At 47.4% G+C, this 26,243-nt stretch overlaps 2 protein-coding genes across 3 annotated transcripts in view; both read left to right on the top strand.

The window, feature by feature from the left end:
* The window catches only part of galnt13 (polypeptide N-acetylgalactosaminyltransferase 13), a 33,162-nt gene extending 13,451 nt beyond the window's left edge, over positions 1-19,711 (top strand). The window contains exons 6-13 of one of the 2 annotated variants that reach the window (XM_084689268.1): positions 2,043-2,213; positions 3,993-4,110; positions 4,410-4,590; positions 7,178-7,317; positions 9,088-9,186; positions 10,748-10,882; positions 13,329-13,585; positions 17,541-17,672. In XM_084689268.1, the coding sequence (XP_084545394.1) occupies positions 2,043-2,213; positions 3,993-4,110; positions 4,410-4,590; positions 7,178-7,317; positions 9,088-9,186; positions 10,748-10,882; positions 13,329-13,514 (1,030 nt within the window). In that variant the 3' untranslated portion in view covers positions 13,515-13,585; positions 17,541-17,672. Of the gene's footprint in view, positions 1-2,042; positions 2,214-3,992; positions 4,111-4,409; positions 4,591-7,177; positions 7,318-9,087; positions 9,187-10,747; positions 10,883-13,328; positions 13,586-17,540 lie in introns of both variants that reach the window. The other variant, XM_084689269.1, reaches the window with a different exon arrangement.
* A 361-nt stretch (positions 19,712-20,072) lies between these two features.
* On the top strand, positions 20,073-21,224 carry LOC146235145 (uncharacterized). Its single transcript, XM_084689370.1, has 2 exons — positions 20,073-20,122; positions 20,318-21,224. The coding sequence occupies exons 1-2, from the start codon at positions 20,073-20,075 to the stop codon at positions 21,195-21,197; spliced, it is 930 nt and encodes a 309-aa protein (XP_084545496.1). The 3' UTR covers positions 21,198-21,224.
* Positions 21,225-26,243: the final 5,019 nt, after the last annotated feature.

Raw genomic sequence — 26,243 nt, 5'->3', positions numbered from 1 at the left:
CCTATGACGTCAATTTCCGGTTATATAGATTTTCCTTGCCTCACTGTGTCATCCTCCAAACTCCATGTGTAGGATTTACCATCAGAAGTGACAGGCTTTAATGCCTGTGCTATTATTGATGATTTGGGGGAGGGGGGGCTGCCTGTAACTATGTTCCATGATTGCTCTTAGGCTGAGTGGCTTGGCTATTTTTGTGAAAGGGTGCTGTTGTAGATTGTAGATAAATGCCTCCCCCATCTCTCTCTCTCCATCTCTTGTTCATCAGAGGTCAGACACTCATCCGTTTAGCCTCAGGTGCCAGGCAGACATTAGTATTGTGTTACAGAGAATATGATATCACAGAACCATTCCACCTTTATGCTCCTGCTCCTGTATTGATGTGTACAACCCTAACCCTATGTTCAGGAGAAGAGGAGCTCCCAGTCATCTCTTATTGGATTCAGAGCAGGAGATGAACTGTTCCAGCACTGGTTAACTTTCTGTTGAATGGGAACACAGGAACCCATGTACTAAATAAGGAACCAATCGTACATATCTGTTCATTTGATGTAATGTTTTACCATCCAGCACCATATTGATAATTAGGTTTTGAAATCTCTTTGTGCCATCCCCTGGAAACGTCTGTCATCTTTCATCATATCTGAATAAACATCAGTCAGTCAGTTGTAGTTAGAATGGATCTGTTGGCCACAGAATTCTCAGCTGAATGAAGGCTGAATGAATGCTACATCACTAGGATCCTCCTCACTTTACTCTGTAGTGTCCTTCAAAATAATGCCATGGCTTTCCTCTGGAAATCATTGTCTGAGTAATGTCTATCTGTAAAATCTACAGTTATATATTATTGATGTAATGTATTTTAACTAATATTTACGTAAATTGTATCAACTGCAATCTGTATAATGTTTACAAACTGGCAGCTACTTAATGGCCGGGTTTACTCTCTTAGAATGTTCCTAAGAAGATCTTAGAGTTAAGAGCTTCTTAACGAATCTGGGAAACCCAGCCAATATCTGTAACGACAATGTGTGGTGGACTCCAAAGCACAACTCGTAGTGTTTAAATACAGAAAAAGTCTTAAATCTTGGTTTTTAAGTCTTGGTTCACAAAAATACATAGACAAGGCTGGGACGTTTGACTCTAAAGTACAAAGATGAACTAACAACCAGAGACAGAAACAGAAGGGCTATATACAAGTTAAGTAACAAGTTAGATTTGATCTGAAACTGTATATTTGAACTCAAAATCAGCACTTTTAAAAGGGGGGACAGGCAAAGCAGCCTATTTAATGTTTAATGTTTTTTTTTTTCTTCACAGAATAGAGGTGCATTAGGTATCCACTCTCTCTGTTTTCACATCTCTCTCACCCAAGTGAAGGAGTGCGGTCCCGCAGCGTTTAACTTAATTAAGTCGGGGGAGGTATGCAGCTGACATGAGTTAACTTGATGTATCATAACTTTATATTCCTCCTTAGCTACATAGCTTTATGTGGCCTGGTTCGTTATCACAAAAAAATCTGGCAAGCAACTTTGTTTGAAGGGGGAATAGATTTCTAAAGAGTTTTGATACAGAGGCAGATTGCAAACGGTAGGTAGCTAGCTTTGCTAGCGTCACTTACACCTAGCTTACCTTTTTTTAATAATGTTTTCTTTCTAAATGCCGGTAAACGTTTGATGTAGTCCCAGCCATCTCAGTGAGCGTCTGCGATATTTCTGCAGTTGTGGTCTTGACCAGTCTTGAAATAAAATCCAGAGTCCTCTTTGTCCAAGACCAAGACAAGATAGAATAAAAATTTGGGCGTTGACGAGACAGAGACCACCACCGGGTACTACCCCACTTGTCAAGGAGAGGAGGTCAATCACACAAGTACGGCACAGGACACTGAAACAAGAGGAGAGATGAATACACACAACACAACACAACACAAAGGACAAAGACAGGACCTAGGGAGTAGGGCAGGATGGGACAGGATCTATAAACTAATATCAATAAAATGTCTATGTGCTGACGTGTTTCTGTGTAACTTCCCTCTGTGTGTCCAGGAGTGCGGTGGTGTGTCCCATCATCGACGTGATCAGTGACGACACGTTTGAGTACATGGCAGGGTCAGACATGACCTACGGAGGGTTCAACTGGAAGCTGAACTTCCGCTGGTACCCCGTCCCTCAGAGAGAGATGGACCGACGTAAAGGAGACAGAACGCTGCCTGTCAGGTACAGAAAGAGATATGCTGCCTGTCAGTTACAGACAGAGATATGCTGCCTGTCAGTTACAGAGAGAGATATGCTGCCTGTCAGGAACAGAGAGAGATATGCTGCCTGTCAGGAACAGAGAGAGATATGCTGCCTGTCAGTTACAGAGAGAGATATGCTGCCTGTCAGGTACAGAGAGAGATATGCTGCCTGTCAGGTACAGAGAGAGATATGCTGCCTGTCAGGAACAGAGAGAGATATGCTGCCTGTCAGGTACAGAGAGAGATATGCTGCCTGTCAGGAACAGAGAGAGATATGCTGCCTGTCAGCTATGGACAAAGAACAGTCTCATCAGACCAAACAGAAGTTTATCATTCCATCTGAAAATATGTGTGTTGTACCAAGTACAAGTGTCAGACAGGGCTGCTCTGTACTTTTCTATGCATCTCTTTTCACTCAAGGCGATGGCTATAAAAATTATACATTTCATTAGAAGATAGAAATTAACATTTAGTCATTTAGCAGACGCTCTTATCCAGAGCGACTTACAGTAAGTACAGGGACATTCCCCTCGAGGCAAGTAGGGTGAAGTGCCTTGCCCAAGGACACAATGTTATTTGGCACGGCCGGGAATCAATCTTGCAACCTTCAGATTACTAGTCCAATTCCCTAACCGCTCAGCCATCTGACTCCCTAAATAGACATGTTGTCTTCCCTGTAGTGTTTTGGCATAGCTCTGTGAGGCAGTTTTGGTTTTTCTGCAAATAAAGACAGCTGTTACAGCCATAGTTTCATCTGGGAGCTAGCTATACAGTACATACTCGCAACTGTAACATCCACTGTGACAATGCTTGTAAAAAGGCCTTTACAATATTAGTAAAAAAGTCAAACAAGTCATTAGTCATCTAGATCCCTTCAGTAGTTTCACAGTTTGACGGTTGAGTTCCCAGTGAGGCGTAGGCTGTGCTAAGTGTGTGCTAGTATGTGCTCTGAGACCACAGCCCCAGAGAGACCACAGCCTCAGAGAGACCACAGCCCTAGAGAGACCACAGCCTCATAGAAACCACAGCCCCAGATATACAACACAGCCTCAGAGAGACCACAGCCCCAGAGAGACCACAGCCCCAGAGAGACCACAGCCCCACAGAGACCACAGCCTCACAGAGACCACAGCCCCAGAGAGACCACAGCCCCAGAGAGACCACAGCCCACAGAGAGACCACAGCCTCAGAGAGACCACAGCCCCAGAGAGACCACAGCCCCAGAGAGACCACAGCCCACAGAGAGACCACAGCCTCAGAGAGACCACAGCTCTAGAGAGACCACAGCCCCATAGAGACCACAGCCCCAGAGAGACCACAGCCCCAGAGAGACCACAGCCCACAGAGAGACCACAGCCCCAGAGAGACCACAGCCCCAGAGAGACCACAGCCCACAGAGAGACCACAGCCCCTGGGGGACCACAGACCCAGAGAGACCACAGCCCTCATGAATCCCAGTTCTCATGAACAACCATCTCTGTTTTCTCAACCTAGCTGTTGTTGTGTTAGTAGAGTTGTGTAAGTGGAATCAAAGCAATATAGAGCGAGTGGAATAATGACCTGAATTTGTATAGAGATTGCATCAGTTCAGTGGGGCTAATGTGTTTTAGATGGAGAGGCTGGAAGACAGAAGTTTTTATGAATCACCCTCAGTAGCTACTGATGAATGAGCAATTTAGCTCAATCAAATGGTAGCACATTAGTTACTTGTGTTTTGGAGGACATCAGTAATTCAGGGAAATGTGTTCTTGTCTCCCAGAACCCCCACCATGGCAGGGGGCCTGTTCTCGATCGACCGCAGCTACTTTGAAGAGATCGGAACATACGACCCAGGGATGGACATCTGGGGGGGGGAGAACTTGGAAATGTCTTTCAGGGTGAGTGACTAAGAACAGACACCTGAGAAAGTACTGGGGGGAAGTGATGGAAGGTATTTGCGTGTTCCTGTGTGTGTGTGTTCCTGTGTGCATCCAAGACATCCATGTGAGTGTGTATGAGTTCCTGTGTGTGTGTGTTCCTGTGTGCATCCAAGACATCCATGTGAGTGTGTATGAGTTCCTGTTTGTGTGTGTTCCTGTGTGTATGTTCCTATGTGTGTGTTGGCTGCTGTGTGTGTGGGTGTGTGTATGCGTGTCAGTTTGTGTGTGTGTGGTGACGCCGCTGGTCTTGGATGCAGATATGGCAGTGTGGAGGCTCTCTGGAGATCATCACCTGCTCCCACGTGGGTCATGTGTTCCGCAAGGCCACGCCCTACAGCTTCCCAGGAGGCACTGGGCAGGTCATCAACAAAAACAACCGCCGCCTGGCCGAGGTGTGGATGGATGACTTCAAAGACTTCTTCTACATCATCTCACCAGGTATCTCGCGCCGCTCTCCAGTGTTGGTTTCACTGGGCTCTAGAAAGCATCTCCAAGCCAAGACAAACAACTTGAATGCACATTCTTTCCCCCATCCCAAGGCTTTTAGAAAGTTCTTACCATGCCACAGCAGGTTAGGGTTATGTCTATATTCATTACCACCACTCCCCCCCCCTCTCTCACTTTCTCTGAATATTTCATTCAAGGGCCATCTTGTTCTATGCATGATTCAAGATGTTTGGCTCTCACTGAACTTGAGCTCACATATTCATGTGAGATGGATTCTGACATCCATCTGAGAAGCTGGGATTCTCTCAATCACTGTAGCCTCCCTCCTTCCCCATGCTCCACCCCATCTGCTCTCTACAACCCAACAAACAAACACACAACACCGAGAATCCACTGTCCATCTGCCAGCAATGTTACAGGAATTAAGCAATGGGATTACTGTTCAGAGGAACGTACCCCTGTGCTATCGAGTGAGTGTTCATGTATGACACCCTGTAGTATGGGATCCAGTATGATCTGCCTAATATCGGCTGTGGAGGCAGACTGGTAGCTTTCCTGGACCGGTACACACCTCCTGGAAGCTCCCGGCCCCAGCACAGACATCAGAGCTGCCAGCATGTTGGATCAGTCCAAATCTGCTCCTCCAAGATCCAGCAGGAGAACAGGAGGACACATCCAGCCCCTGCAATGCTCCTGCAGCCCCCCAGACCAGGGCAGGGCCGGGGGGAGAGAGGAGGATGGAGAAACCTAGCCTGGACTGAACCAGAACTGAATCTCCACTGGCAGCTCTGCCTGCAAAGTGCTGTTCATATGAGTGGAGAGAGAGAGAGAGCTGTTCATATGAGTGGAGAGAGAGAGAGAGAGCTGTTCATATGAGGGGAGAGAGAGAGCTGTTCATATGAGGGGAGAGAGAGAGAGAGCTGTTCATATGAGGGGAGAGAGAGAGAGCTGTTCATATGAGGGGAGAGAGAGAGAGCTGTTCATATGAGTGGAGAGAGATAGAGTGCTGTTCATATGAGTGGAGAGAGAGACAGCTGTTCATATGAGTGGAGAGAGAGAGAGAGCTGTTCATATGAGTGGAGAGAGAGAGAGCTGTTCATTTGAGTGGAGAGAGAGAGAGAGCTGTTCATATGAGTGGAGAGAGAAAGAGCTGTTCATATGAGTGGAGAGAGAGAGAGAGCTGTTCATATGAGTGGAGAGAGAGAGAGAGCTGTTCATATGAGTGGAGAGAGTGAGAGCTGTTCATATGAGTGGAGAGAGAGCTGTTCATATGAGGGGAGAGAGAGAGAGCTGTTCATATGAGTGGAGAGAGAGCTGTTCATATGAGTGGAGAGAGAGAGAGCTGTTCATATGAGGGGAGAGAGAGAGCTGTTCATATGAGTGGAGAGAGAGAGAGCTGTTCATATGAGTGGAGAGAGAGAGAGAGCTGTTCATATGAGTGGAGAGAGTGAGAGCTGTTCATATGAGTGGAGAGAGAGCTGTTCATATGAGGGGAGAGAGAGAGAGCTGTTCATATGAGTGGAGAGAGAGCTGTTCATATGAGTGGAGAGAGAGAGAGCTGTTCATATGAGGGGAGAGAGAGAGCTGTTCATATGAGTGGAGAGAGAGAGAGCTGTTCATTTGAGTGGAGAGAGAGAGAGCTGTTCATATGAGTGGAGAGAGAGCTGTTCATATGAGTGGAGAGAGAGCTGTTCATATGAGTGGAGAGAGAGAGAGCTGTTCATTTGAGTGGAGAGAGAGAGAGAGCTGTTCATATGAGTGGAGAGAGAGAGAGCTGTTCATATGAGTGGAGAGAGAGAGAGCTGTTCATATGAGTGGAGTGGCTGGGTAGGGGGGACAGAGCGTCCCTCATGGTTGACAGCTTGTGATAATGAATCCAGTTGAAGGTTTTGGCTGTGTCACAGCAGAGGCCTGTTCCCCAGTGTGTTTGATAGGCTGACCAGCCTGGAGACTAACAGGAATGGACAGCACTTATCTCCTACTGTAGCCTTGAAACATGGACACCTGGTCATCCACTCATCACCACCAATCCCTTGATTATTTGATTTGTGCGCATCTATGACACATGTCTGCAGAGACACTAAGGAGATGAGTGATGTTGTTTATGAAATGGAAACATTACTGAAACATCTGTTCAGTGTTTGTGACAACAGCATGCACAGTCTACACAATCACAACAAAGTTATTGTGAAATCCCTTAGCATTGAAGAAGGGCATTGCTTATGGTATGACTGAAATACTGAATACTGATGTGGAGGGTCCCTCTAGTGGTCATTCTAGGTGGTGCAGAGCTCCTCTTCCTCCCAGGGTTTGATTGAGGGGGTGTTGGGGTCGTCCTAGACCCCCAGAAGAGTGAGGGGGCGCTGGGGTAGAGTTAGAGGACTCCCCAATAAGACTGAAGGGGAATAGAGAAAATAACCAGAGAACATCCCAAACTAATGTCTAATTGGACTCGGACCAGGAAAAGAATTAGGACCAGTGCTGCCATGGTTACTGTCCTCATCTTTGAATTCATACACTCATGTATGAAGCCGTTCATCCAGTGCAGAGTAACATGCATCTTTGTCGCCCCCTACAGGTGTGGTGAGGGTGGACTACGGTGACGTGTCTTCTCGGAAGGCGCTCCGGGAGGCGCTGAAGTGCCGGCCCTTCTCATGGTACCTGGAGCACATCTACCCTGACTCCCAGATCCCACGCAGATACTACTCACTGGGTGAAGTATGACACCCTCTCTTCCTAGACACACACATACACACACACACACACACACACATACTTCATTCACAACTAAATCTCAATTTTAAAGGCTTTCTGCAAAAGAGGGGCAATTTTTTACAGGGATTTAAAGCCCACAGAGACTAGCTTTGCCTGAAATATGAGTTGAACACTATTGTGTCAATGTACAGATATCGAGTGAAGTTAGCGTTTGTCTGACAGAAGCCCCTGCCCTCTTCACAATAATATGATGTCCTTTGGATGAGGAATAAAAGCCATCAATTGCAGTGTGAGAGGCCCTGGGAACTGGGCCTGAGATGAGGGTTTAATCCCCCAGTCCAATTCTGCTGAGGCTCCAGGATTTGTACAGCCTGAATGTACTGCAGCAAAAAACTGTTTCTCTTACTGCAGCACGGACAGTCTGCACACTCTTACTGCAGCACGGACAGTCTGCACACTCTTACTGCAGCACGGACAGTCTGCACACTCCTACTGCAGCACGGACAGTCTGCACACTTACTGCAGCACGGACAGTCTGCAGACTCTCCCTGCAGCACGGACAGTCTGCAAATTCACTGCAGCACGGACAGTCTGCACACTCTTACTGCAGCACGGACAGTCTGCACACTCTTACTGCAGCACGGACAGTCTGCACACTCCTACTGCAGCACGGACAGTCTGCACACTCCTACTGCAGCACGGACAGCCTGCACACTCTTACTGCAGCACGGACAGTCTGCACACTCTTACTGCAGCACGGACAGTCTGCAAACTCACTGCAGCACGGACAGTCTGCACACTCTTACTGCAGCACGGACAGTCTGCACACTCCTACTGCAGCACGGACAGTCTGCACACTCTTACTGCAGCACGGACAGTCTGCAGTCCGCGCCCTCGTCTGCTCTTTTTCTTATTCCCGTCTCCCCACTCTCTTTCTCCTCTCCTCTCTCTCATTTTCCTTCTTTCTCTCGTCTTCACTCCCCTTCCTGTTCTTCCTCTCTCCCCTCCTCCACCTCTTTCTCTCTCCCCTCCTCCACCTCTTCCTCTCTGCCCTCCTCCATCTCTTCCTCTCTCCCTCCTCTCAATCCTTTCACTCCTCTTTTCCTTGTTTTCCACCTTTTCCTTCTCCCTCCACTTTCTTCCCTCCTCCCTCTCCCCCTACCAGTTGATAGACTCCCTCAACGATTCAAGCTTTAAACTGTTGAAGCCATTAGGCTTTATATAATTCATTTATGAATGGCACCATTCCCTTCCAATAATTCACTTAATAAGCCAGTTTCACAACATACAGGAGATGACCCAGGACTACAGCAGGCAGATATTAGATGACCCAGTCTAGGACTACACTAAGCAGATATTAGATGACCCAGTCTAGGACTGCAGAAGGCAGATATTAAATGGCTCATTGGATTATAAAATCATTAAATAAGAATTTGGGGGTGGGTTACTTGCCGGTATGCTTCACACAAGCTTCCATTTATGCAGTCTTCTGCGTCCTTAAATCAGACCTCTGATTAAGAGTTATATCATCAGGCTGATCTGTTGAAGTGGAACCTAATGAGTTTAGATGACTTGTTTCATTGGATCGTAAAGATGTCATTACGTCTGACATCTGTGCAGGAGACACAAGGCGAGTAGCAGGTGGCTGTGATTTCCTTCACCTGGAAATGGTTTGACGTTTGCACTTCGATTTAGTTTAGGAACAATCTCATTTGTGACGTTTCTTGAGGGGTGGAAAGAGAGAGGAACCTGGAACTGTTCTCTCTCCTCCAGATAAGGAATGTGGAGACCAACCAGTGTGTGGACAACATGGGGCGGAAGGAGAACGAGAAGGTCGGTTTCTTCAACTGCCATGGGATGGGGGGCAACCAGGTAAGGGTCGCGAGTAAGGTCACAACCTTAATCCTAATCCCTAAAACTTCACAGTGCTGTACTGGAAGAACTCTACCTAAAGGCATGCAACGGAAGAAAATAAATAATTTGAGTGTCAAATTTTAAAGTAACTGAAACTTAATGAATCCAATGTTTTTGTTTGTTTGTTTTTTAACAAAATAAACTAGAGAGGGTACAATTTCTGGGGAAATTGTGAAGTGTGATTGCGTCAGTTGCTGATGGGTCCGTTTTGTTACTGAAACTTTATAACTGATGTTTCTGTATATTTTAAATAAGTATGCATACTTACCATTTATGAAGATGGCATTGATTAAAAAGCATACATTTGTTGCTGCTCATTTACACTTCAAAATACTAAGATTGAAGTGTAGAATGAAACGGGGTTCTCTTGTCATTTCCCTTATTGCGGGAAGAGGGAATGGTGATAGGCTATGTTCCAGCCTCACATAGTTGAAACAGTTACATCAAAACAAAGAAATTGGGAAAACCTGTGTAAAAATGATCTAACCTATATCTAACAACGTTGTCACTGGCAGTATGTAATCTGGGACCTTTGATAAGTGGAGTGCTGAAAGTGTACCGTGTGTCAGTGAGCTACACTGGTTTAAAAGTACAGGTACATCATGATCATTTCACAAAATCCTAACAAATCGTTAACATGTAATCTACAGTAATGTCATAATAAATCAAAATCATTTATGAGGCATGTTTATTGAAAACCAACTGCTGTCGCATGTGTCTTGCAACGGGGGCTAATCATGATGCTAACACCTCACTGAAACAGCAGACTGCTGTTTCTGAAAGTAGATGTACTAATAATATCAGCGTATATCATATTGTACATCACAATATCACAATGTTAAAGGCAGGGTAGGCAAGTTTTGCGACGCTGGATATTTTAGCTTCTGTTTGACACAATTCAAACCAAAATATCCCACCTCCTCCCTTCAAAGCCACTCCCACGAAACTACAGTAACGCGCATTGAGTGAAGGCGCAGAGTGCATGCAGGTAAGTAGACACAGGTAGCCTGTCCAATCACTAGTCAGGGTACCCCTTAATGATTGGTTGTATTTATTACATAATTGCGACGCCCACAGATGACAGAATTATTTCATATTACCGTCAAACCTTTAGATATATTGGTTGCTATCAAGACGTGAAGATACTTTTGGCCTTTAAATGAGCAAATAGTTATCACCCTGGCATTTGCCTGTGGCGTTAGTGACATTTGTGACTGTGGCTAGCTAGTTAGCCACCGTTAGCTTCACTTTTCACCACAAAAACTTAAATTAAGCCTAAACTGTGCAACGGAACGTAATATCGAATACAAGCATTGCAATCATGACCAAGACGAACTTTTGGACACAGACATTGTCTATGTAGTGCAAAAATTGAGGAATGTTAGGGTGGGAAAATGAATAATACTATGATAGAGAGTATAGGTTTGTCAGTGGCAAGCACACCCACTAACTAATAGGATTGTTTTTGTGTTTGAGGAACCCCAGCCAGCCCAGTGTTCAGCATGTGTTTGGGTTGCAGGTGTTCTCCTACACAGCCGATAAGGAGATCCGTACAGATGACCTGTGTCTGGATGTTTCCCGCCTAAACGGACCAGTAGTCATGCTGAAGTGTCACCACATGAAGGGCAACCAGATGTTTGAGTATGATGCTGAGGTAGGTCCCCAGCCCAGGAGAAACCAGCACTGTTCTCACAGTGACTGGGCTCACATACTGGATCACTGTCATTTACAGCACAAACAAACACAAAGTTGACATATGGCATATCTTACTATACTCACTATTTGTGTATTGCTTTAGATACAATTGCCTGCTAAAGGTAGTTAAATAATGTATTACTGGACATAAATGAACCTTTCAGAGTGTAAACTGAGCCTGTATAGCTTATCAACAGCCCCATCAAGGTGAGAGTACGAAACGTTATGATGATGTGATAATGATCCACTGGGGGGGGGGGGGGGGGGGGGGGGGGGGAGCTGTCTGCATAAATGATGTGATTGGTTTAGCCCACCAGATGGCGCTGTGTGTCAGACATAGGTCTTGATTACGTATTACACACTGCTCAGAAGAAGGACTGTACTGTACCCTGCAGCAGAAAACCCCAGATCATTTCTCATAGTAAATATTCTCTCCTCTCATGTAGTATGTTGGCAAATGGGAATATGATTTTGAGGTAAGAACTCTTGAAGCAGGTGATCCTGAACATGTCGTAGACCACAAGCCCTGTGTTTGGTGTGTAGTATTACGTCATACTATGTGTGGCTTAGTGACAGTGAGCCCCGTCTCTCCCCTCCCTCTGTTCCTGTGTGTGTCTACTGCCGTTAGTGAAACTTGTTTCTACATGTGCTTTCCAACATGACTCTCTGTAGACCCGCTGCCCACAATCTTTTGAGTTAGGACCCTGCATAAAATGAGTCATTGTCCTGTATTATGCAACATTAACCCACTCAGGTCCATAGCAGACCAACCCCTAGGTCAGATTTACTACCAGACCAGATAAGGTATTGAAATTGAATTGGTTTCAGTAAGTGAACATGCTACAGTAGGCTTCTTAGATGAGATATTAGATGTGTGTGTGATTTATAATCCATCATGATAAACCCTGGTCCTCGATTCAGTTAGCAGGTGGTTCTGGGGGAAGTGGCTGTGTGTCAGTCATCTCTTGTCTTGGAGCTTTACTCTGTCAAAAGGCTCAGAACACAGACAGGGGAAACCATACCCTTCCTGTGCAGAAGGCAAGGTACAGTATTGTGTAACTCAGAGCTACCCGTTACAGCAACATCAGCGCTCGTACACCGAACAGGGTCGGCAGTCCATGTTCTGACATCCTGCTGTGGGGTGTGTGTGGTGTGTGAGTGGTGTGTGAGTGGTGTCAGTCTTTCAGTGATGGCAATCTCTCGTGTGTTGCCAGCTCAGTGAAGCCCCGAGGCTTTCTCAGGTGAAGCTCCACACAAACCTCTGACCCTAACCCTCTGGGAGACTTCCAGGTATCACACTTTCTACTCTGGGTTCATGTTTAATATGAGGATTTGAATCATTCATGAGTGGAGATGTGTCCCTGACAGCCTCAGCATGAGGAGGCTCAGGGCTGTCACTAAGAGGCTGCTTTTAGAAGCACAGTGACTGACGAACGGATCGTCCTGCTAATGTATGGATGGCTTCAGTCCTATTGTCATTTCATCTGACAATCTGGTCATGCCGTCATGGGAAGGCTTCTCCACTTCTCCTGCTCTGCTACTCATGTCTGTCAGCCTTCCTCCAATCCAGTGCTACCTTCATCCAATCAGAACACTGCAGGATTGCGGAGTCATCCTTCCTTCAAAGCAAACATCAGCAGCACCACGCTAACATCAGCAGCACCACGCTAACATCAGCAGCAGCACCCTAACATCAGCAGCACCACGCTAACATCAGCAGCACCACGCTAACATCAGCAGCACCACCCTAACATCAGCAGCACCACGCTAACATCAGCAGTACCACGCTAACATCAGCAGCACCACGCTAACATCAGCAGCACCACCCTAACAACAGCAGCACCACGCTAACATCAGCAGCACCACGCTAACATCAGCAGCACCACGCTAACATCAGCAGTACCACGCTAACATCAGCAGCACCACGCTAACATCAGCAGCACCTTGCTAACATCAGCAGTACCACGCTAACATCAGCAGCACCACGCTAACATCAGCAGCACCTTGCTAACATCAGCAGTACCACGCTAACATCAGCAGTACCACGCTAACATCAGCACCACCACGCTAACATCAGCAGCACCACGCTCTGTCAGCAGGAGGATTCATTCTCTGGTTGCATAAAGAGTCATTTTAGAATGGGTGAATCAAACCAACGTGGTGAATGATTTTTTAATTGTGAGAGGCCATAGTGATGTGTAGTGTTCCAGGTAGAGTACCCCATCTGCTACTGTACCATCTCTCCCAATATCCCTCTCTCTCTATCTATACCTCTATCTATCTCCATCTCTCTCACCCTCACAACAACATCTCTCCACCCCCCACCCCCCACCAACATCTCCGTCCCTCCATCTCCCACCCTCACACCATCTGTCTCTCTCTCTGTCTCCTCCACTGCCGTGCAGAAGCATACTTTCCTCCACATCATCACCCAGTCGTGTCTGACGATCAGCCGGCTGGAGGATGGCAGCTACGGCCCCACGGTGGAGTCCTGTAACGACAGCCCACTGCAAGCCTGGGTCCTGCGCAACTACACCCGCCTGGAGGTCTTTAGACGCCTCTACTACAGCCCCACAGACTACTTTCTATAGGGGCCTGGGGCCTGGGGCCTGGGGCCAGGGACCTGGGGCCTGGGCCTGGGCCTGGGCCTGGAATGGAGCAGGTCAGTACAGCAAGGACTTTGTAGCCTAACGTACGATGATGGAGTGCAGTGATGGAGTATTGTGTAGTTATGGAGTATTGTCTGGTGGTGTCATTAATAATACTGTGTGGTAATGGAGTATTGTCTAGTGATGGATACTTGTCTAGTGGTGTAATGAATAATACCGTGTAGTGATGGAGTATTGTGTATGGAATAATACTGTGTAGTGACGGAGTATTGTGTATGGAATAGTACTGTGTAGTGATGGAGTAGTGTCCTAGGAAGAACACAAGCTTGTACTGCTGTTGAGGGGTTAGGGTTACACCTCCCTGTACTGCTAGTGAGCTTTCTCTGTGACTCACAGCTGGTTCACTAGGCATTTAGTAGCTATTACTGCTGACCTTTTGATATGAAGGCATAAACACAGGGAGGCAGGTCTGGGTTTGACAGCCAAAGATTCTGCTTAAACAGGCTGCCTTCTGACAGACTTGCCAGGCTCCTCACCAAATTAGATCTCATTTGACATTTATTTTCCTCCACAAATATTTTATTTTGATGGAGAAATTTTGCTGCCTGTCCCCCCCCCCACACCCCTTCAACCGTGGGCGCTTTTTGAATGAGAGATGTGGAGGAGATGTTTATTTTTAGCTGATTATCTATGCGCCTGGCAGATTGAAATGGGCTCGCCTTTGTTTACAAGTTCTTTTGAAGTGATCCTTCATTGTGAGAGTAGCTTTCAGGGCCTTGGCCTCTCAGGGGAAGGGGCACTTCATTCAAACCTCTTCCCCTCTGGCCTTGCAGCAGCTGGGAGCGGCAAGCACCATATCTATTGTCTAAACACTGAATCACAGCTTTATTTCACCTGGTGCGTGGACCTAAGAGTTTGTTTTATACTGAGTGCACATGAATGTTGTCTATATCAGATAAACAGTCTCTCAAAAAACAACGCAGTTGTTCCTGTTTGGGGCTATGTTGAAGTCTGTTTGCGTAGAGAAATTGAAGGAGTGTTCTGTGGTGTGTGTTAGGGTTAGGGTGTGTTGGATTAGGGTGTGTTGGGTTAGGGTTAGGGTGTGTTGCTGGTGTGTGGGGAGGGTGCAGGGTTGTGGGTGTGGGTGGAGGGGTGTGTGTGGAGGGTGCAGGGGTGTGGATGTGGGTGGAGGGTGCAGGGTTGTGGGTGTTGGTGGAGGGTGCAGGGGTGTGTGTGGAGGGTGCAGGGTTGTGGGTGTTGGTGGAGGGTGCAGGGTTGTGGGTGTGGGTGTGTGTGGAGGGTGCAGGGTTGTGGGTGTGTGTGGAGGGTGCAGGGTTGTGGGTGTGTGTGGAGGGTGCAGGGTTGTGGGTGTGTGTGGAGGGTGCAGGGTTGTGGGTGTGTGTGGAGGGTGCAGGGTTGTGGGTGTTGGTGGAGGGTGCAGGGTTGTGTGTGTGGAGGGTGCAGGGTTGTGGGTGTTGGTGGAGGGTGCAGGGGTGTGTGTGGAGGGTGCAGGGTTGTGGGTGTGTGTGGAGGGTGCAGGGTTGTGGGTGTGGGTGTGTGTGGAGGGTGCAGGGTTGTGGGTGTTGGTGGAGGGTGCAGGGTTGTGTGTGTGGAGGGTGCAGGGTTGTGGGTGTTGGTGGAGGGTGCAGGGGTGTGTGTGGAGGGTGCAGGGTTGTGGGTGTGTGTGGAGGGTGCAGGGTTGTGGGTGTGTGTGGAGGGTGCAGGGTTGTGGGTGTGTGTGGAGGGTGCAGGGTTGTGGGTGTGGAGGGTGCAGGGTTGTGGGTGTGTGTGGAGGGTGCAGGGTTGTGGGTGTGGAGGGTGCAGGGTTGTGGGTGTGTGTGGAGGGTGCAGGGTTGTGGGTGTGGAGGGTGCAGGGTTGTGGGTGTGTGTGGAGGGTGCAGGGTTGTTTGTGTGGAGGGTGCAGGGTTGTGGGTGTGGGTGTGTGTGGAGGGTGCAGGGTTGTTTGTGTGGAGGGTGCAGGGTTGTGTGTGTGTGTGGAGGGTTCAGGGTTGTGGGTGTGGAGGGTGCAGGGTTGTGGGTGTGTGTGGAGGGTGCAGGGTTGTGGGTGTGTGTGAAGGGTGCAGGGTTGTGTGTGAAGCCTACTGTCAGATGGAGTAGGTGGAGGGTGCTGTTAGGTGGGTGGAGGTGCCTGATTTTCAGCTCGTCCAGTGTCATTCTTCACACCTCCCAACACTTCCACTGAACATCAAAAGGAACTGCGTCTAAATCCCTCTGCCGTGCCTGTCTCTCTGTCTCTCTGTCTCTCTGGCTTCTGGCAGCGAGGCACTGTGGTGTTTATCTATCCTGTGTCGCCGAGACAATGACTCTTGTCTCCCAGCGTGGCAAGGACCTGCTCCTGTCAGCATGTCCAGAGCTCTCTGCCTGCTGCCACGTTTCACCCCGGCCCTGCTCTTAGAAAGCAGCCTCATTTAATGAGTCTGTCTCAGCTGTGTCTACACAGAGCCCCTAGGCCCTGAGTGCAGCCTCAGGAGGCTTTCACTGCCTCCAAAGCCAGGAAATAATTATCATCCAGGGACACAGCCCCCACATCACTATATTTTTCATGAAATATGGATTTTATATAAATATATATATGTTGGATATGTTCAACTTATAGGGTGTCAGATGGCTGCTAAATGACTAAATGTAAGAACTCTGTGTTATTTCATCTGAAGTGCCAGGAGACAGTGAACTTGAACTTAGAATTTTACCACAAATTGAACAAGATATTAATCCACAACAGTCCAGGGTAGAGGTGTGTGGAGGTCCAGGGTAGAGGTGTGTGGAGGTCCAGGGTAGAGGTGTGTGGAGGTCCAGGGTAGAGGTGTGTGGAGGTTCAGGGTAGAGGTGTGTGGAGGTCCAGGGTAGAGGTGTGTGGAGGTCCAGGGTAGAGGTGTGTGGAGGTCCAGGGTAGAGGTGTGTGGAGGTCCAGGGTAGAGGTGTGTGGAGGTCCAGGGTAGAGGTGTGTGGAGGTCCAGGGTAGAGGTGTGTGGAGGTCCAGGGTAGAGGTGTGTGGAGGTCCAGGGTGGCTTAAACTTGTAGCAGTGGCTGTATGTGCACCTGTCAACACAGCAGCTGTGCGTCTCCATGACTACCAGCTTTACAGCTGACTGTACTCAGGGTACACCCACTCAGGACCTGAATTTAGCGCTCTTGTGTATTGTTTTATTTCTTGTGACTGAAGAGGTTATTTTTATCTTCATGATAAGACAATGGGACTTTGTCATTGGGTAGTAGCTGGAATGCATCTCTGGCTGCTCTGCCCTGAGTGGCTACAGTTATGGAGAAACAAAATGGCAGAAGTGCATTACCACAGGGAGAGAGGCCATAAATGGTTAATTAAGACCTTTTAAGCCCTTTCTTGTTCTCTCTCATTCTCTCTCTTTTCTTCACTCTCCATTCTTTCTCCTTCCTCCTATTCTCTCCTTTCTCACTCTCACTGTTCTCTCCTGTGTGCTGTCTCCTCTTTGGACTTGAAAATCAACACATCAGCTAATGTTGCACAACCATTAGCCTTAACTGCTTCTTAAGAATGTCAGTTATTAGTGCCATGACTGTCATCAGCAAAATTCTTTACTTTAATTTGTCCTTAGTTACAAAGCGTCAACCTTTGTTACCGACAGAATAATTTAGTTCTCAAACCTGTCAGAATTAGAAGTCCATTTGACTAATGAGCCTAGATTAAACACAATTAGCTTTAGCTTCACATTTCCCCTCAGATGGGTGGTGTGATTTTGCTGGAACTGTGCGACACATCCTGGGAGATGAAACAGGACAGTCATCACCAGAGGGGGCCGGTGGTGGGAGATGTCTTCTGAACCACACTTCCATCTCTGACAACTAGAGCAGAAGCCATGACCTAGCTTACCTCATGGCTATAAGCTCACAAATGTATGTATGTGTGTGTGTGGTCTCTCTCTGTGTGTGTTTGGTCTGTGTGTGTGTGTGTGTGTGTGTGTGTGTGGTCTCTGTGTGTCTGTGTGTTCTCTGTGTGTGTGTGTCTCACAGCGGTTGACCTTGCTGCACGTGAACAGTAACCAGTGTCTGGACATGCCCTCGGAGGAGGACAAGCAGATTCCCACCCTGAGGGACTGCTCGAGCTCTCGCTCCCAGCAGTGGCTGCTCCGCAACATGACCCTGAACATCTGAAGGCTCTGCCCCTGCACCTCAACCCCCCTTCACCCCCTCCACCCCATCCCCTCCACCCCCACCAGTCCAGACTTGTGCTCGGCTGCAGGGCTGGGTGGGGGGTTTCTGCGGGGAGCGGTAGGAGAGCTCCTCACACTCTGCTGTCCAAAGCTCCTCATGAACCTACCTGGTACTTTGTACATAAGGTGTTGTCCCACTCTGCCAGTAGATGTTTCATGACTCTCCCTGAAACACTGTGCTGCTCTGTGCTGCTCTGTGCTGCACTGTGCTGCTCTGTGCTGCTCTGTGCTGCTCTGTGCTGCACTGTGCTGCACTGTGCTGCTCTGTGCTGCACTGTGCTGCTCTGTGCTGCACTGTGCTGCACTGTGCTGCTCTGTGCTGCACTGTGCTGCTCTGTGCTGCTCTGTGCTGCTCTGTGCTGCACATCCAGCTTCATATCAGACGAGAGCACATCACAAGGACCCCCAGTATCAGGACCATGTCCGGGACTTCGGATGAGGATGATGTGAAAATCAAAAGCGTTCATATTAATGCCCGTGTAAGACAATGGCCTGGACCCCAGATGTCCGTGGTGACACGGAGATGCCGTGGCATCAGAGACAATCACCCCTCATCTCTCTGTTGCAAGAATGTGTTACATATTTGACATTGCTGAGGGTGGAGAGATGCATCTTCTCAGACTATGATTGGTACAGTTTGCTTTGAGAGTATCACGTCTACTGGGGATCCTTGGGGAAGTTAAGGAGAGAGATGCTACTGTTCTACTGATGCTACAAAACTCTCGTTTTTTAGTATCTTGATTTAGTATCTGAAACTTCTTCAAGGCATCATTATGAGAGATACTAAGTGTATCAAACCCATCATATCACAATGATATGAAGCTCATGCTTATACCATCCATATGAAGGTGTTTTTCACAGTAACAATCTAGTTAAATGATCTATAGGCCTAATTATTTGTGTGTGCCACTATGTTTGAATGTTGATTTATTTCCATTGAATTTCCATTGGTCTAAAGATTATTTTTATTGTAATAAAATAAAAAAAGTTGTGGCATCAGTAGATAAATGAAAACATACTAAAAAGGTCAAATTCATATTTGGTATTCTAACATAATCTAACAAAACATGAACATTAAACCACTTCACATAGTATAATGTCACCTGTCAATCAAAATGATCCATATTGTAGCCCCAAAGGTAAAAGAATAGCAATTCCTAGTCTTCCTCCATCTACAACAATTACCATTCCTGTCAGTCACTGTTAGCTAGGGTCAGGATTAGGTCCAGTAAAGAGACTGAAATCCACACTGGCAGTGTGTGTTTAATCATTATTGTTCCTGTAAATACAGAAACAATTATTTTTCTAAGATGCTGTAAAACTTGAACTCTGTCTTTAAAGCGAGGATGTTAGAGGGTGATGAATGTTGGTGCACTGTAGTGTTACATTGCACTGAAGGAAATACTGTATGAAAGTACAAAGTGTCTCGATCTTCATCTAAAACACCAACACTCCTGTGTCGCTAACCTGAGACCTGTTACAGTGAGAACATGGATCACATGATGGCTCACATGATGGATCACATGATGGATCACATGATGGCTCACATGATGGATCACATGATGGATCACATGATGGATCACATGATGGATCACATGATGGATCACATGATGGATCACATGATGGATCACATGATGGATCACTGTCAATGCTGCTTTATGATTGTCAAACTTACACCAACCAACTGAAATACAACCATCTGTCTCATATCATGTACAAAATATTTACTGTTTTTTTCTTCCAAAACTGGTTCACTTTAAGTGCATGGTACTAGGAATGTAGTTAGTACTTCTACCGTATGTGTTGGTTGTAAAGTGAAGTTACCTGTTTGTACATTTTTGTAAAACAAAAGGCAGAAAAGTAATGTAAATGGTAAGGATTTAGATGAAATCTGAATGCGTCTGATTTCAGACTGGGACGTGTGCTGATGAACCTGTGAAGGATAATAAATTGTGTGTTTGATAAACCTTTTTTCTGATCTCACGTATTCTGTGTCCTCCCCACATCTAAAACTGAAAACTTTTAACGCTGCTGCCTGTGATCTCTGCGTCCCTCCACACCAAACACACAAACAAGCAAACTGCTGATGCTGCGAGCACATGGAAAACCAGGCAGTACGTTTGTGGAAAACCAGGCAGTAAGTGCATCATGAGTACAGGAAGAAGAGCCTCCATCCAAGCTGTTATGATATTATTATTATTATTATGATTTCCCTTTACCTGCAGTCTCTTTCCCACTTAATGGGGAGACAAGGTGAGGGAGGGAGATGGGTTTTAATAAATATTTGTAAACCTCTCCAAGGCAACCACTCTGTGGCAATTAACGTCTCCCCATGGGGCTTAGTTTGACGACACCAGCCTTCAGGAGTGCCACATGGCAGTGGTGCGTGTGTGTGTGTGTGTGGGGGGGGGTTGAAGGTGGTGGCCAACCTGAACCAGCTATCTGCACAGCTCACAGCGAGGGGAGGAACTGCCAGAACGCCCGGACTGGACCTATGTGGATAAGATAGGCCGACAGGGACCAGCTCTGGGAGTCCATTAGTGGTGAAATGGTTCTAAAATAATGGGCTTAATGGAGGCCTTATCTGAGGTGTCTCTTTGTGTCTCCCAGACATGAATGCACCTCCTCACCATGGAGACGGGAGGGAGTTAACCCTTTTTGCTCTGCTCTACATCCCTCGCTACATCCTTCACTACATCCCTCACTACATCCTTCACTACATCCCTCACTACATCCTTCACTACATCCCTCACTACATCCCTCACTACATCCTTCACTACATCCCTCACTACATCCTTCACTACATCCCTCACTACATCCTTCACTACATCCCTCGCTACATCCTTCACTACATCCTTCACTACATCCCTCACTACATCCTTCACTACATCCCTCACTATATCCTTCACTACATCCCTCATTACATCCTTCACTACATCCCTCACTACATCCTTCACTACATCCCTCACTACATCCTTCACTACATCCCTCACTACATCCCTCACTACATCCTTCACTACATCCCTCACTACATCCTTCACTACATCCCTCGCTACATCACTCACTACATCCCTGGCTACATCCTTCACTACATCCTTCACTACATCCCTCACTACATCCTTCACTACATCCCTCACTATATCCTTCACTACATCCCTCATTACATCCTTCACTACATCCCTCACTACATCCCTCATTACATCCCTCACTACATCCCTCACTACATCCTTCACTACATCGCTCATTACATCCCTCGCTACATCCCTTGCTACATCCTTCACTACATCCCTCACTACATCCTTCACTACATCCCTCACTACATCCTTCACTACATCCCTCACTACATCCCTCACTACATCCTTCACTACATCCCTCATTACATCCCTCGCTACATCCCTTGCTACATCCCTCACTACATCCCTCACTACAGGCCTCACTACAGGCCTCGCTGAATTGATTTTTTATGTGCTATTTGCTGTTGTTATTAAACCATATTAAACAGAGACATGTGGGCCATTTGTCATTCTAATGCATTGTTCATCTTACTACTGGTGCCCATGCTGTGTTCATCACCCATGGTGAGTTTACTGGATAGACACCATTTTCTGTGACAGCAGGACAGGATCATGGATGAGATCATGGACGAGATCATGGTCACATGTCCTGTGCTTCTTCTCAGGGTTTCTTCTTCTGGCAAGTTGATCGGGATAAGAGCTGCTAAAGGACTAAATGTAAATGTTGTGATTGTGTGGGTCTGACTCCCCCTCTCTTGATTCCTCCAGTCAAACATCAGGGGGAAAGAGAAAGGTAAAGCGGAGGGGGAGAAAGATGGGTAGGGAGACAGATGGAGGGAGTGGAAGATAGAGGGAGGGAGTGGAAGGGAGTGGAAGGGAGAGAGAGACAGGGAGAAAGGGAGGAATGGAGATACAGAGCAAAGGGTGAATCAGAAGAAGGGAGAGAAAGACAAAGGGAGGGAGAGAGGGAGAGAGAGAGAGAGAGAGAAAAGGAGGGACAGGGAAGGCTGGAGATGGGGAGAAGGAGGCGACCAGGACAGTCCCTGGACACGAGGAGGAATCTTGCCCATTAATTGTAGTGGGGACCTGGAGATCCAGCGCCCGGGATGAAAAGCAGCTTTAATTGGACAGGGTTGGAGGACACAATGGGCGTCACATCTCCAGTCAAGGGACAGACGCCACACATCTCTCAAACACACAGCACTAGAATGTCTCTCTTGCAGTGCCTGCTAATGCAGTAGAGCCACACATGGGCATCTTTCAGACTCTTTGTGTAATTCCTTATTGAGTTATTTAGAGGCTGGCATCTCCTACCTGTTAATCCTCTTTTAGAGACCAAAGCAGTGATTAGGGGGACCTGCTGCTTTCAGCGGTAATTGTGTGGTAATCAATCATCAATCACTAAGGGCAGGCTGACAAACATCTTGCAGTTTCAAGACGCTCCTATTTTAGACCACTACCACAGCACCATGCAGTCAAACAGAAACACTTGTTAAGTCCTGCTTTCAAGGCAGCAGCACCCACACTTCTGACAACAGCACATTACGTTCTGTATGATACTCTGCTACATACAGTACATATAGAGATTCATGTTTATACTAATATATACATAGTTGGTTTTTCTTCAGTAATTGTGACACTAGCAGAATGGCAGTCAACATGTATTTTCATGAACAGCCATGATGCAGCTGATATACAGTCTATTTCAGGTCTCTAAGGACTCATATAACATACACACAGAACCGAGGAACACTGTGGGTTCCAAACCTCCTCTTCAACTGCTGAATCATGCTGGCTGGAGCCTCATGTTCTTTAAGAAACTCTGCACTCCTGGAGAGGTCTTCTGTTGTCACCTGAGATTCTAGAAGGCTCCGGGTGGCTGACCTGTTGTTGAGTGTAGGGCGTCAACCAGGTCAGCGATAGAGAAGACAGACTTCTACTGCAGTCCTATTGGCCTTCTGATTACTACTGGACTGAGACGGTCTCATCTGTGCATGCTGGGCCCTCGCCTCTGACCCAGATGTGAGGCAGTGTGGAACCAGCCCTCTCCACCACACTGACTCAGTTACATGCCAGAAGGATGGAGGACGGCTGGTTCGGCCTTCAGTGTGCTTTGGCCATTTTCCAGATCTAGTTAAAGCTCCCTGTTGACAGAGGAGAGGGTTGCCGCATGAATCTTCTCTGATCTCGGAAATCAATATTGCAGAATTTCCAAATGGTGAATGAAAAATGTTATTTGATTTGCAATAGAAGATGTTAAAGTGGTGATGAACAGTTTTCTAAAGGAGTATCCCCTCTCCATGTGTGCAGAAACAGCAGGGAGATTCATCAGCCCGTCCACCCTGATCACAGCTGCTGCATGGCCGTGCAGGAGTGCTGATCACACAGATTACAGGGGCATGATGGGAAATTAGAGAAGATCTCCTGAAGTGATTGGCTGTTCCTCCTGGGGAATGACCTCAAGTGCCATCCAAACTCAAACAGAGTGCAGGATAAACGTATCTCTGTATCTCTGATTAAGTTAACAAATCAATCCCTGTTCTCCCTATCACGTCCTGGTCGGGCTATGTTTATGAAATGGGTTACACAACAACATCAAGTGATCTTTCTTCAGCCTCTGACAGGAGATGGTACATTAGCTCAAATCAAAACATCTCCAAATCTCCAGTGTGACATGCCCTTGCTCTGTATTGGTCAATGAGGAAAAGTCTTCAGCACAATCGTTTTCTTAAAGGAAAGCAAAAGGCTTTTAGAAATAATTAAGAAAAGGCATCGGATGCAAAAAGCTTTTGAGCAGTACTTTATTCAAGAAGAAAATACAAAACATCCAAAAAGTGAGGGCTCTGTGTCCTGATGGCAGCTGTCTCTTCCAGAAGAATCTGGAGACTCTTCCAGAGAATCTGGAGATAATCTGTATATCTTCTCATTTAGTGCACAATGTTCCACTGCCGCTCCATGTGTGAAGAGACGACAGCTGAACCTCTCGCCCTTTTTCCTTTATCCACGGAACTATAAATAGGAAAATTACTAATGAATCGTGTGAAAGGGTCTGTGGGCTGAGGCAATTAAAGGGATTGTTCTGAGGCAATTAAAGGGATTGTTCGATGGGCTTTTCCATGCGGGCCCTTGTCACAGACCTGACAGGTCATGCCATGAAGGAAGGAAACTGTCTGCACCACAGGCCATGACTTTTGTCTAATTGATAAGCTTTGTTTCAGATTTTCTGAGGTGTAGTTAAAGTAAATCTACAATATCCCTATGAAGCTTTATAGGTGGCTGAGCGGTTAGGGAATTGTGCTAGTGATCAGAAGGTTGCCGGTTCGATTCCCGGCCATGCATAATGACGTTGTGTCCTTGGGCAAGTCACTTCACCCAACTTACCTCAGGAAGAATGTACTTACTGTAAGTCGTTCTGGATAAGAGCGTCTGCTAAATGACTAAATGTAAATGTAATCATGACTGTCACATAGGCTTCAGTGCAGACAAGAATACTTACTTGAGAATATAGCAATTAAAAGGTATCCAAATCAGTGTCCAGACTAATCGTTGTCCATCTGAAACCAACATCGTCATGGCTACAGCGTCATGGCAACAGCGTCATGGCAACAGCATCAAGGCTGCTCAGTCATCTCTGTGAGGCGCTCCTGTTAATGAGGCCCAGTACATATGAGATGACCTGTGTCACCCCAAACTCATTATAAAACCCCAGAGGACTGCAGGAGCTTATTTTGCCTTTACCTGGCGCTCATGAAAGCCTGGTAGCCTATACTGCCCCCCCCCCACCTCCTACCTCCCCCCCCCACCTTCCCCCTCCCCCCTCCCCCCTGTGAGAGGACTGAGGTACTGCATGGCTTCAGACTCCTACACTGGGAGCACATTCAAAGTGGTCTGCAAAGAGGTTTGTCACAGTGCAAATCGTTAAGCAACCATTCCCACGGAAACGTCTCCGTTCAGCCAGCGACCTTGGCGCTGTTTTTAGAAGGTGTTCCTTTCTGCAACAGGCTCACTCACTGAAATGAAGGTGAGACATCATCCAGCAGACGAAAGCTGGAGAGTAGATGCCTTATGTGATGAGACCAGTTGGGTCCGATTTTAAGCGAAGAGGCTAACCACCAAATTTGTCACATCAGTCGGATCAAAAGATCTTGAATGAGACATTTACAGAACGTGTCTGCGGGGTGTTACTCAGAATAGTTTAACAGATTGATTGACATGAGGAATGTGTGGAGAGAGAAAGAGAGAGAGAGAGAGAGAGAGAGAGAGAGAGAGAGAGAGAGAGAGCGAGAGAGAGACAGAGACAGACAGAAAGAGAGAGAGAGAGAGGTGTTGTGTTACACTGTCATAACAAGTCAACGAGGGCAAGCTAGTGTAGGTGGCTGTCGGGGGTTCAGCTCTGCTCAGGTTAACACTGGATCCTGGGCCGAGCACTGGAACATGTCCACTATTTACACAAGTTCTATTATGGTCATCGATCAATTCAAAACCGTTTCATATTTGACAGTACATGGTATTTTTAGTGTTTATTGATTGTGGAGCACTTCACCTCACACTGACAAGGTGTTTCGACCAGGAGACCTTTACTCCACTGAGACTGCAGCCAGAGGAGGTCTGGTCCTCTGACACTGCAGCCAGAGGAGGTCTGGTCCTCTGAGACTGCAGCCAGAGGAGGTCTGGTCCTCTGAGACTGCAGCCAGAGGAGGTCTGGTCCTCTGAGACTGCAGCCAGAGGAGGTCTGGTCCTCTGACACTGCAGCCAGAGGAGGTCTGGTCCTCTGAGACTGCAGCCAGAGGAGGTCTGGTCCTCTGAGACTGCAGCCAGAGGAGGTCTGGTCCTCTGAGACTGCAGCCAGAGGAGGTCTGGTCCTCTGACACTGCAGCCAGAGGAGGTCTGGTCCTCTGAGACTGCAGCCAGAGGAGGTCTGGTCCTCTGACACTGCAGCCAGAGGAGGTCTGGTCCTCTGAGACTGCAGCCAGAGGAGGTCTGGTCCTCTGACACTGCAGCCAGAGGAGGTCTGGTCCTCTGAGACTGCAGCCAGAGGGGGTCTGGTCCTCTGAGACTGCAGCCAGAGGAGGTCTGGTCCTCTGACACTGCAGCCAGAGGAGGTCTGGTCCTCTGAGACTGCAGCCAGAGGAGGTCTGGTCCTCTGACACTGCAGCCAGAGGAGGTCTGGTCCTCTGAGACTGCAGCCAGAGGAGGTCTGGTCCTCTGAGACTGCAGCCAGAGGAGGTCTGGTCCTCTGAGACTGCAGCCAGAGGAGGTCTGGTCCTCTGACACTGCAGCCAGAGGAGGTCTGGTCCTCTGAGACTGCAGCCAGAGGAGGTCTGGTCCTCTGAGACTGCAGCCAGAGGAGGTCTGGTCCTCTGAGACTGCAGCCAGAGGAGGTCTGGTCCTCTGAGACTGCAGCCAGAGGAGGTCTGGCAGAGGAGAAACAAAAAAGATTTGCAGTTGGACACACATTGGAGTGCGTGTGTGCATTAGGGCACTTAAAG

Source organism: Hypomesus nipponensis, chromosome 23, assembly GCF_054491055.1.
Source record: "Hypomesus nipponensis isolate SF chromosome 23, ASM5449105v1, whole genome shotgun sequence".
Classification (NCBI taxonomy): domain Eukaryota; kingdom Metazoa; phylum Chordata; class Actinopteri; order Osmeriformes; family Osmeridae; genus Hypomesus; species Hypomesus nipponensis.
The sequence above is the reverse complement of the archived record's forward strand: the minus strand, read 5'-3'. Positions and strand labels throughout refer to the sequence as shown.

What these genes read in the sequence shown, in the direction of transcription:
- LOC146235145 (XM_084689370.1), top strand. Translation starts at nt 20,073, where the DNA reads ATGGGGCTTAGTTTGACGACACCAGCCTTCAGGAGTGCCACATGGCAG. An exon ending in AGGAGTGCCACATGGCAGTG is followed by an intron (nt 20,123 to 20,317) that starts GTGCGTGTGTGT and finishes GGCTTAATGGAG; the next exon opens with GCCTTATCTGAGGTGTCTCT.